At 37.2% G+C, this 12,576-nt stretch overlaps 2 protein-coding genes across 2 annotated transcripts; one reads left to right on the top strand and one right to left on the bottom strand.

The window, feature by feature from the left end:
* The first annotated feature begins 2,197 nt into the window (after nucleotides 1-2,197).
* Nucleotides 2,198-3,898, top strand: LOC116002384 (CBL-interacting serine/threonine-protein kinase 4-like). Its single transcript, XM_031242513.1, has one exon. The coding sequence runs from the start codon at nucleotides 2,289-2,291 to the stop codon at nucleotides 3,597-3,599; it is 1,311 nt and encodes a 436-aa protein (XP_031098373.1). The 5' UTR covers nucleotides 2,198-2,288; the 3' UTR covers nucleotides 3,600-3,898.
* Nucleotides 3,899-6,952: 3,054 nt separating this feature from the next.
* Nucleotides 6,953-10,092, bottom strand: LOC116000993 (pentatricopeptide repeat-containing protein At3g23020). Its single transcript, XM_031240880.1, has one exon. It carries the CDS (start codon nucleotides 9,800-9,802, stop codon nucleotides 7,202-7,204), a length of 2,601 nt encoding a protein of 866 aa, XP_031096740.1. The 5' UTR covers nucleotides 9,803-10,092; the 3' UTR covers nucleotides 6,953-7,201.
* Nucleotides 10,093-12,576: the final 2,484 nt, after the last annotated feature.

The following is a 12,576-nucleotide window of genomic DNA, read 5'->3' as shown; positions in this document are numbered from 1 at the left end:
ATTAATGTATCTGTGCCAACTAATTGCAAACCAACTACAACAAACTCGTCAATCTAATGGGTAACTTAATGACAAGTGAGTTCTCTTTGTGGAGAAGAATTTCGAGAGAATCTGGATTCAATTTCCACAAGTGACGGTTTCTCCTAGGCCAGCCTCCGTGCCTCTCGGAGCGAACGGAAAAAGACCATGTGGATTTACCAAATAAAAAAACTACAACAAACTCATATATAGAGAGAGAAGAAAAATGAAAAATGCTGAATTTTACACTTTTGCCTTCATAAGTATCACTTCACAAATAAATTTCTTGACTAATGACCAAATTTGAAACAAAATTGATAGTTTGGGGAATCAATAATTAATTATTGGCAAATTAAAAATCGAAAATAAAACTAGAAAATGTAGATAGTTAATAGGTCAATTATAGAATTAACTCTATAATATAATTACAATTTACAAAATTCTTCAACCAATGAATAATACCTACTATTATAATCTTCTAGGACTAAAAATATAAACATCCACGAAGAGTAAGATAGATACATCCTTGCATGCTTGTAAATATACACGGGACAAACTGAAACTCGTGAATGACTTAAGTTTATATATGATGAGACTCGAATCCACCCCCTTCCATGTGGGGTGCAATTGGATGCCACTATACCAAGGTCTTTCAAAAATAAGTTTATATTGTTTTATATAATTTTGATTGCTTAAAAATCGAAAAGTAAGACAATATGTCACATGCTCTTATAAACAGACAAGGGATGAATTAAACACATTAATGACTTAAATTTGGATTGGCTCAACTCTCTCGAACTAATATGTCACACCTCATTGATAAAATATTTATGTGACAATATAATACGGAGTATTATCTTTTAGAAATATATTTATATTATTCGATCACTCAAAAATTGAAACGTAGAACGAACCATATGTCCCATACACATTATTTGAAATAAGACATCATATCCAAGCTGTAAAAGAATTGATTTTTTTAGTTTGGCACATCAAAATGAAGAACAGATGGATTTGAAGACGCCGTTGAGATAAAATTAAATAATGGGGGAGAACTATTTTGTGGAAAAATAAAATAAACAAATCATGATTTGGGGAAAAAGTAATTGGGAGAAATAATATAAAATTAGGAGATATTGTACTAGCTTCAAGTAAAAACAATTGCACATCTTTTTCCGGAAAATATTTCATATCTTTTTTTTCAGTATTAAAATATATGATTCGACGTGGGAATAGGCATTTGGCTCTTTGGGTGGCAGAAATAGTGGTAGTAATCCTTAATTTTTGCAATGGAACAATATTTCATAAAAGATAACGACCAATTAATGAATTAAATACACATTGTTAGAGATAATTTCATCCAAGTTAAACAAATAGTAAACTTAGTAGTCACAAAATTCTAAGTCCAATTTTTCGGCCAACTATGAACAACTTATTTTGATGTGTTGACTAGGTTCATAAAACAGATTTTACCCAGAACACTCAAAACACACCTTCAAACAGTGACGAATTGACGATGAGATCTCAGTAAATATATGTTGCTCAAGTGTTTTATAAAATCACGTTACATTTTCCTATAAAAATTAGTTTACATGTTTTTATTATTGCATAAACTTTTTATTTACTAATTACTGTATCAAAAAGTGAATATTATGTAGCATTTTTTTTTAAACATTCATAATTCTTTATAATGTAATTATCTATTCTATACTTTCTCAATTTTTTCAGCTCATCAAAAAGATAATGTCCCACTACCGGGGTTCGACCACCCAATTAGAATTGTAACAGAGATGTCATCATACTAAATAATAGTTGGCATTATGTAGCAATTATAGTAGTAAAAAAATATTAATTTTCAATTATCAAATTATTATAAATAACATTTTAAAAATTAAAATCACAAATCAAATCATTGGGTATTAAAAATTGACGGTGTTTGAGATGTGGATACAATAATTAATTAACAAATAGTTGCATGCAGAATTTAGAAATAACAGGAAATGCAGAATCAAATATCCCATAATATGCTCTTAGGGTCTGGTGATTAAGGAATGAATTAAAGACTAAACCAAAAAGAAAGAAGGGTAGTTTAGTAAATTCGTAGGTCCCAAATCATAGTAAAAGACAGGTTAGATCCAACAATCCTCCACTTAGTATTTCCCTATAAAACCAAACCAAAAACTCTTTGTGGCTCTCTGTATTAGAAGACTCCTTGTTGAGTTTTTCCTCCCAAAAACCACCAATTTCTCTTCCTTCCGGCCGCCGTGAGGATGGAAGTTAAACGCCCCCAGCCACCGCCTGCCGCCGTGAGAATACGGAGAAGCACCAGCGGCGACGGCGGTGGGAGCGGAAACATTATACTGAATAAGTATCAGCTAGGGCGGCTTTTGGGGCGTGGGAGCTTTGCGAAAGTGTACCACGCGCGGTGCTTGGAAGGTGGCGCCGACGTGGCGGTTAAGGTGATTGATAAGAACGCGACGGTGGACGCGTCGATGGAGCCGCGGATAATCCGGGAGATCGCGGCGATGCGGCGGTTGAATAATCACCCCAGCGTGCTTAAACTCCACGAAGTGATGGCGACGAAGAGTAAGATCTATCTGGTCATGGAGCTGGCTCACGGCGGGGAGCTTTTCTCGAAGCTCACACAGCGCGGCCGGTTTTCGCTCTCGACGGCGAGGTATTACTTCCACCAGCTCGTCTTCGCGCTCCATTTCTGTCACCAGAACGGCGTTACTCACCGTGACATCAAGCCGCAGAATCTCCTCCTTGATAAGGACGGCAAGCTGAAGATCTCCGATTTCGGCCTCTCCGCGCTGCCGGAGCAGATCCGCAACGGCCTCCTCCACACCGCGTGCGGAACTCCGGCCTACACCGCGCCGGAGGTGATGATCAGAAAAGGCTACGACGGCGCCAAGGCGGACGCGTGGTCTTGCGGCGTAATTCTCTTTGCGTTTCTGGCAGGTTACCTCCCATTCGACGACAGCAATATATCAAACATGTACCGTGCAATACGAAGCCGCGCGTTTCAGTTCCCGGATTGGATCACAAAGCCCACCCGGAGCATAATTTTCCGGCTGCTCGATCCCAATCCGGTAACGAGAATGAGCATCGAGGAACTGATGAAGCTCCCGTGGTTCAAAAAGTCATCATCGGTGGTAGATTTGAGAGACGAGCATCAATTCGGGAGCCAAGAGTTGGAGAAAGATTGCAAACACCTAACCAAAATGAACGCATTCGACATAATTTCAATGTCTCCCGGGTTAGATCTATCGGGGCTATTCCAGGCGGGATTGAACAAGAAAGAAATGAGATTCACCACGAACGCCGAGGTAGGAGAGGTTGAGGAGAAGGTGAAGAAAATCGGGAATGAAGCAGGGTATAGGGTGGAGGAGAGGGGAAAGGGAGGGGGGATTAGACTGGTAAAAGCAAGAGTAACGTTGGTGGTGGAAATTCTTCAAGTGGCGCCGGAGCTATGGCTGGTGGAGATGAAGGTCGTCAATGGAGAAATGGAATTCCAGGACACACAGTGGGAGGAGTTGAGAGTTGGGTTGAAAGAAATATCTTGTTTCATGCTAGTATAACAATACAACCATGAATCTTGATCCAGACAACGTCGCCGAGTTTCTACCGGAAAAGATGGCGGTTCAATTTCTCACGGCGGCGGCGGCACTAGGTGCTAGTTGTGTGCTTATCTAAATTCTAATCTATAAAGTGCAGACAGAAGTCTGCTCCTGTTTGTAAATGAAAGTTTTCCTTAGTGTTATAGATGTGCACATAGGTTCTTGTTTCAGTGTAATGCTTCTTATTACGTTCTAGAGATTCAACACTTCATATAGTATCTGTTCACTTCAATAATACTCCTTATGTTATATGCTGCAAACCCTTTTCAATTCAACCTCATAAACTTATACCATACAGCATAAACCTTCATTTGAAATTAACCATATTCTTCAATTTAGCATCAAACTCATATCTTATCTCTACCCGCAATCTATTACTCAACCAGAAACAAAACACCTGCTAATTTGGCTCTGATTGCTATAACTCACAGCAAAAGGCCATCACCTAAATTCGCCCGATTGCTCCATTTAGCATCAAACTCATATCTTATCTTTACCCGCAATCTATTACTCAACCAGAAACGAAACACCTACTAATTTGGCTCTGGTTCCCTATGCCAAAAGCTATAACTCACAGCGAAAGTGTAATTGCCTATTTGATCCTAGAAATTCGCTCCGATTGCTCCATTTGGCCCTATGAATCCCCTCCGGCCGCCAGCAATTTTCCTATCTATTTTGGCTCTGTAAGTTCACCTGGCATGCCCTATTTCCCCTATCAATTTGCTACACCTGCCAGCAGGTTTCCTTTAATGGGACCTACGGTGAGCCTTGATGGTGCTCCGGCTGCCCGGATTGTTCCTTTAATGGGACCTGCAATATGTAGCGTGGTCAGTAAAGAAACCAAAAGCTGCGGAAGAGAGCAGCGCTGGCCCAGGGTGTAGGCCAAGGGGAATATAATCAATTGAAAAGGACATACTGTCTCTTAGCACCCTTTCGTCCACTCCATTCTGGACCAAGAAACTGATCGGCTAAACAGTCCCAAACCATCATTTTAAAACATTGCACGAATCAAAATTTGAAAGCACAAACTATACACATCACCCTCCGGCCTAATATATTACTTCTAAGAGAAAATGACCCTTTTCGTCTCTTATCATACCTACCCTCCCCTCACTTTTCGCCCCTCAATTGTCTGCGAAATGACTTTTTTCCATACTTGAGTTTTGTTAGAATTTGGACTAAAGAGTCACTTCGCAAACAATTGAGCGACAAAAAAATCACTTCATAGACTCTACAATTTAGGTATGAAAAGTGTCATTTTCCCTACTCATAATGCCTTCAATAATAAGGGAATTTCTGCAGTTTCAATCTGTAGTTCTGTACTTGTTCTTTTTGTATCGAGTATAACAATGTATGATATTTGACAAACTGGCGTACAAGTGACCGGTGTCGATAAAAAATTCTTAATAACAGTATTTTTTTCACTGTTTTTAAGGTTTCCTGTCTTTTTCATGCTACAGATGCAGGCCAGACCTGAATTAATATCTACAACGCTTCCTTTCAAAGGCAGCAATGACAAAGTCGTTTTAGCAACCAAAAAATGACACCCCCAAAAGACAAATTCTAAAAATCAGACGGTGAAATTCATTACCAGGGTGGAGCTACTTCCAGTTTGATGGCAGCTGTTTCAGTATTATAGAACAAAAAAACTGAATAAAAATATCATTTCTTTCACAATCAAGATTAATCAACGTTAATGTATCTACTATCAACAAAATACTATAACACAATTTGCAGAGAATTGACCATTAGAGAAATATGGATCGATAACATTACTACATACAAAGACTCTGGCCACTAGGAGGAAATCTAGAGCATATTCTAAACTTATCTTAATCCCACCTAAATTAATAATTATAGTCTTGTACAGATACCATGAATGCTGAAAAACTATTCCTTAATATTTGACTTCACCCATTAATTGGACTTTCCAGTCTTTTTTTACCAGCAATCTTGTCTTGTGTGGAAAAAATGGAGGGTGTTCAGGGTGGGTGGGGGTGGATTATAAAACAAAATTGTTGCAAAACTAACCAATCATATCAACTCTCATATTTTCAAAAAGTTATTTAGACGAGTAAAGGCACATACACGTTTCAGGATTGTAGCCGTTCCTGCTTCATACTTGGCCATAGTGTGAAGGGATGCTGCGCAAAAAGGTAACAGGAAAAGATCAGAAGAAAATCTAAGTATGAAACGAAAAGCTATCTTGAATCCCAGATCTGCAAATCATATCCCAGCCGCAATGAAAAGCACACGTATTGAAGAAGGGAAAAGACTTTGTAGCATGCCGCCAAAAGAAAGACAATATCATTTGACCTCATTTGCATCAGCAAGGTACAGCTGACAAATTCCAAGTAGAAAATACACAGGAGCAGAGGACTTCAATGAAAGAGAAAAGAATAGTGCCTACTGCCTAGCAGATTATAATTCATTTCATGCATCAGTTATGAACTTTTTGCATGCCACCAGTTTCCTAGTATAAAGTGTTCACTGCACCAAATGCATGCTCTAGGAATTACTGCACAACTTTTTTTAGGCAATCAAATGCAAACATTCCATATTTCTGTTTTTGGTGTAAAAGTGTTTTTCCTTGGAAAAATATAAACTCCCTTCAAGAGGACTATCACCAACTGATAAATAGTATAAACAGAAAGCATGATAATTGCTACTGTCAGTACATTGGAATGTATATATCAGCAATTGCCACCATAAAAGGAAATTAGTTACTGACAAAGAAGCTGTAAAAGACCTTCTCAGAGCACCAGGGTTTTGAAACTTCCATCCAACTCCATGCGACTCCGATTGTTTCCTACAAGAAAATGTACCTTATTTCAGGAACAATCTGTTGGACTGCTACACTCTTTAAGAAAAATTTATACAAGATATTCATTTGTATTGATGGGTGAACATGAAAAAAAGAAGATCGGGAACACTACCAGAAATGATGTACCATTTAGTGCAAGGATAGCAAGAAAAATCTGAGTTTCAAGGGCTAAAGTGTGACATGTCTCCAACTGTATCAGCATTCACATAATAACAGAATATGCACTTGTTTAGTTACCCCAAACTGTGTGTGGAAAGTCTCTAATACTACTGCGCCAGTGAGAGCACTTCTGACACCAGGACATGCCCTTTCTTCTGTTGACAAATCATTTGTCTGAACGAAATTTGTTGCACTGGGCAAGATTCATGATAGTTCCATAGAATCCCCTCCAACCTATCCTCAACAAACTCAGAAATTTATAGATGCACAGACAAATATATGGTACTGGTAAAAATGTACATATAAAACATTAAAGATTGAGAATTTGTAATTTCTAACTTTTGAATATAAACCACTTGTATTTCTAATTTGAAATTTTACAATAGCTTCATAGAAGTTCCAAGTTGCATCTATACAAGGCTTAAGCCGCTTCATCACACTAAGAAGGCATCTGCTTCAGTTGAGAAATTGTTTAGCATGTTCCCAATACCAGCTTCTACAAATACAATTCCAAATGACACCTTCAGAGCCTATTTTTCTCTAAATTACATCATCTGCAATACCAATACAGTCAACTTTGTTATAAATCCATACATGCAGCATGATCAGTGTCATACAAGCCAGTCACAGAAGAAAGAATTGAAGTCCACGCAAGCAGACCCTTCTGAGGATCTTTTTTCCTCATCATTTTTAATCTCCGAACAGTGTCCTTTGGAACCCCACATTTAACAAGAATAATTCCAAGCGATTTGAATGTAAAATCATCAGGCTGGGTGGAAGATGTCAACATTTCCTTAAAAGTTGCCATTGCATCCTTGAACCTTCCTACAACTGCATATAGTCCAAGCACATTGTTGTAACTCAACAAATCAGTCAAGAGTCCTTGGTCCCTCATTGCATTTGCAATTCGAATGGCCTCATTAAACCTTCCATTCCTTTTGTACATGCACAACATCATAGCATAAGAAAACTCATTTGCAATTCCTTTTCTCTTCAAGTGCTCAAAAACCTCTTCCGCTTGTCCAACCATAGATCGCAAACTATACAAATCGATCATACAGTTCGAAGAGTATATATCAGGACCATCCTCAAAAGACAGAAGTGTTTTGTATATTTCTTCAGCTTCTTTCAAGTATCCAACTTTACTATATATCTTTATCAAAGAATTGCATATAACAGAATTCATCTGCAAGCCAGCCTTTATCATATCATCAAAGTAGCAATTAACATCTTTAACACTTCCAATGTCAGCAAAGGCATTTATCAGTACAGCATAAACAACAACATCAGGTTGGATGCCAAACCTAATCATCTCTTTATATAAGCTAACTGCCATTTCCAACTGACCTAGTTTTATGAAGCTGGATATGACAACAGAATAAGGGACACAATCATCCACCAATCCCGCCTCCTGCATTTTGCTTACATAAGATTTTGCTTTTACTGGGAGATCACCACCAGCTAGCATCTGAATGAGAGAGCTGTAGCTACATCGGTCTGGAGATATATCATGCTTCTGCATACTATCAAATAAACAAGAAGCCTCATCATATTTCTTGCTGATCCCATAAGCCTTGATCATTACATTGAACTCGAGGACAGTAAGACGTTTTACCTCCTGACAGCAATTAAAAACTTTCTCAGCCTCTAAAATATGGCCATGCTCACCAAAAGCATCAATGTTGGCAGAGTAACAGTCGGAAGTCATTTTTCCCCCAAGGTGAAACCTCCAGAACCACGACCATGCCCTTTCCAACAGACCAGCTACTAGATACATCCTAGTTAAAGCAGATTGAGTAAATTCATCAATCTCTAATCCTCTCTCATCCATCTCTAGAATCAGCATGTCTGCTTCACAAACCATTTGCCTTATTGAAAAGGCATACAAGAGAGTGCGATAGCTTACAGTGTCTGGTTCTAGAGAAGCACTCTTCATCAGTTTAAAGTAGTTGGCTGCCATTTCTATGTTGTCATGCTTAGCATGGAGAAAAATAAGAATATTGTACGTCCGTGTATCAGGACAGCATTTAAGCTCCTCCATTTTCTGCATCAGGGACCCAACTTCTTCCAGTTGACCATTATTACCATACAGGTGAATCATTGTATTGAAAGTCACTGTTGTTGGTGCAATCCCTTCCTTAACCATCCTTTCAAAAGTCTCACTAGCCTCTTTTACTTGTCCAGCCTTCCCATATGTATCTATCAAGTTATTATACGTATGAGAGCTTAAGCAAATACTGGAAACAGCTGAACTAATATTTCTTCTAGGTTTTCCATTTACAGGCTGTTCCACCTGTTGCATGTTCAAGGACCATTTCTTGAAAAACTCTTCTGCTTTCTTAAACTCCCCGGCCTTTTTATACATTTGAACTACAGTTCCCATGGTGACCTCATCAGGTTCCATCCCTCTTTGGTTCATCAAATCCAACCACTTCATTGCTTCCTCCCTGCGACCACCTTTGCTATACACATCAATCAAAGTTCCATACGTTGAATTTACGGGTTTAATACTCCTCTCCCTCATTTCATCACACAACTTCTCCACTTCACTCCACCTATGCGCTCTCCCAAGAGTCTTCAGCATAATGTTGTAATGAATCACATTCACCTCATAGCATCCCTTCTTCTTGAACCAATTGAAAATCTCATAGGCCCTTTCCCAACCCAGCTGTTCCTTTAATATTATACTCCTCTCTTTATTGGTCAAAGTCATTTGCCAAGGCTTCAAAGCCTCATCCAAATCACCACAGCTTTCTAAAGCCTCTAAAATTGCCGGAATACACCCTCCGTATCTCCCCCATTTCGTCGAACACTTGGTCTGCACTTTTTCATGCAAATTTCCTCGCCTTGTTTCACCCCCACTTTTCTTCCTACTTTCTACCCTACCATCTCGTTTTGTAAACAAGCCAGTCTGGGACTTCAAAACACCATTTCTCTCATCACCGGAAGTTGACTTCTGGTTTTGCAAATTTTTCTTAACATCACCAAGACCAACATTTGGCCCCAATTTAACCCCAACATTCTTGCTTTCTACTGATCTTCCATCAGGATTGAGTTCAATTTTCCTTTGGTAGTGGTCCTTCCTTGGAGGTTTTACAGAAATTCCAATTCTTGGAGTGCTTTTGGTAGAACTCCGTATGTAGAAACAGTTGGTATCAAAATGTTGAAATTTCGCAAACATTTTCAACTGATTGCTTATATCCGTCTTAGCCTTTTCACGCTGGGTATGGAACGCAGAGCTTTGGGAGCTCAGATGAAGGGAAAATGGCAATGAAAACGCTCAGATAGAGAGAAGCAGAAAACAAGATAAAATACGGAGTAGATAATCTGCGGAACTATAGTCGAGGCACTTGCTGATACGTTACTACGTTAGTTGGATTCCCATTGACAGTGCAGCCATGGCTTTCTTAGCAGTTAGCTCACAGTTGAAAAGCCGAGCGAGAAGTGTAGGCAAAGGCGCAAAGCAGAAGAGTTTAGGGGGCAATTGAAGTGAAGCGTAATTTTGCTTTCTTTTTCATTTTATATTGAGTTAAAATCCGGATTTAGTACTTTAATTATTATTCATTACTAATTTTTGTTTTAGTTTTTAAAATCTATCAAGAAATATTTTTTTCTTTTGAGAAAAAGTACAAATAAACCATTGAATTATTTAGAAATTAGCAATTAAGCTATCGAACTATATTAGTTAAAATATTCAATTGAGCCTTAAATTAACCTGTTTGTCATGTTAATGCTTATAAAGTTGCCACATGTCTCATTGTTTTATTTTTATTTTTAAATAAATTATTGTAGTTATTTTTTCATTAAAAAAACAATTTGCTTTTTTAAAATTAATTTTAATTTTTTTTTAAATACAATAACCAAAAATAGTCGTTGATTGTCTTTTCCCAAGGATAGTCATGACTGTTCGGCGACAGTCATGGCTGCCCTAAACGAGACATGTCTCGGTGTTAGAAGCATCAACATGTTAAATTAGGACTAAATTGAATATTTTAACTAGTTTAGGAGTTCAATTGAAGCTTAAAAAAATTAAGGGGCTCAATTACGCTATCTATCTATTTAACTTAAGGGCCAATTTAACCATTTCCCTTAATTTTATCATCAATGTTAATGATTAATAGTTTCACACACAAAAATGTTGACAGTGGATTGCATTTATAAATTATTTAACATTTAATGATTAAATTTTGTAGCTTTTAAAATTAATAATGAGTGATAAGCCGAACGTTTTTTGCATAGACTTTAACTGGGGGTGGAAATAGGCTAGGCCGAGCCGAGCTTTAGAAATTTAGGCTTGGGCCTGTTATGAAAATTTAGAGCCTGAGCCTAGGCCTGGGCCTGCATGTAGGCTTTTTTTTAGGCTCAAGCCTGAGCCTACGGTTGGCCTGGCCTGGTCTGAAGCCTTTTTAAAAGCCTATATGTTAAATAGGCTTTTAAAAATGCTTCAAAATAGATCATAAATAGGCTTTGAGCCTATTTAAGGCCTCCATTTTAAAGTCCTTTAAAGTATACTTGTAAAAAATTTACAAAAAATACCTAAGTCCCATTGTATTATTATTTGGTATCCTATATAATATCATAAATAATAAACAATCAACTCACATAATTAAGTTGCGATATTTGATTAAATATTATAACACTAAGAACAGTTACTAAAAAAATTAAACAATAAGAATACAGTAAGATTAGCAGCAATGTTTATAGTTGAATCATAATTTAGAATGAGATTTTGGAGGTGGAGGGTTAGAGTTTGGTAATTATATATACTTGCGATTGTATTGTAAATATAAAAATATATATTAGGTATAAACTAGAATACACACACACACACATATATATATATAGGCCAGGCCTGTAGGCCTGAAGGCCGAGCCTGATATATATAGGTCTGGCCTGTTTAGTTTAATAGGCTTTTGAAATTGGCTCAAGCCTGGCCTTTTTACTAAACGAGCTAGGCCTAACTAGGCTTTAATTAGGCCGGGCCATAGGCCCCTACAAGGGGCCTGGCCTATTCCCACCCCTAACTTTAACTACTGTTACAGCACGTTTGGTTCACGGAATGAATTTGGAGGGAATATGATTGCTATTCCAAGGGGAATGGAATAGGTAAGGAATATGTCATTCCAAGGAATCCTATTCCATTCCTAACCAATTCCACGAACCAAACATGTCATTACTGTATATTTACTCCTTGTGCTATTTACAATCAATTCAACTTTGACCCTACAGTCTACATATGCTTGCTCTAGACTGTGGACTCTTAAGTTAGTCCACTTTTTTGAAAAAAAAATAAATAAAAAATAAGGGTCAAATAAGTCCTCCAAGGCTCCAACTATACTCAAATGTGCAATTAAGCTCTCTAACTTCAGAAAGCTCCAATTAAAACCTCAAACTTACAAAAAAAAGTGCAATTAAACTATTTTGTAGGTTTCCTTCAGGTAACCTGTAAATTATTTATTGATTAGATTTTTTATGCTTATTTGGCGGGCTGATGTGGCATCCACATATTTTTAAAAATGATATATTATATTTAATTTTTATTTTATTTTAATTAAATAATTATTAATAATAATGTTAAAGGAAAAGATACAAATTGGCCATTAAACTATTTGGGGAATAGCAATTAAGCTATCGAACTCCAATAAGCTTCAAATTCATCCATGAACCTGTAAAAAAAGAAAAAAGAGCAATTGGCCTTTTTTAACAGGTTACAAACAGGTTTTTGCTTATTGGGATGCCATTAGGATGCCACGTGAATTTTTTATTTTTTATTTTTATTATTATTATTTTCCTACTAAGCATTTGACCCAAAAAAAAAATTAAGGATTTGACCTTCAACTATAACTTCTTAAACTGAACTTTTCCTTGATCGAAAAAAACTAAAATTAAATAAAGAAGCTATAGTTGAGGGTCAAATGCTTAGCTTTTTTTTTTTTTTTTTTTTTTTTTTTTTTT

The sequence above is a fragment of the Ipomoea triloba genome, chromosome 13 (assembly GCF_003576645.1).
Source record: "Ipomoea triloba cultivar NCNSP0323 chromosome 13, ASM357664v1".
NCBI lineage: Eukaryota > Viridiplantae > Streptophyta > Magnoliopsida > Solanales > Convolvulaceae > Ipomoea > Ipomoea triloba.
This window is presented reverse-complemented; position numbering and strand designations above follow the sequence as displayed.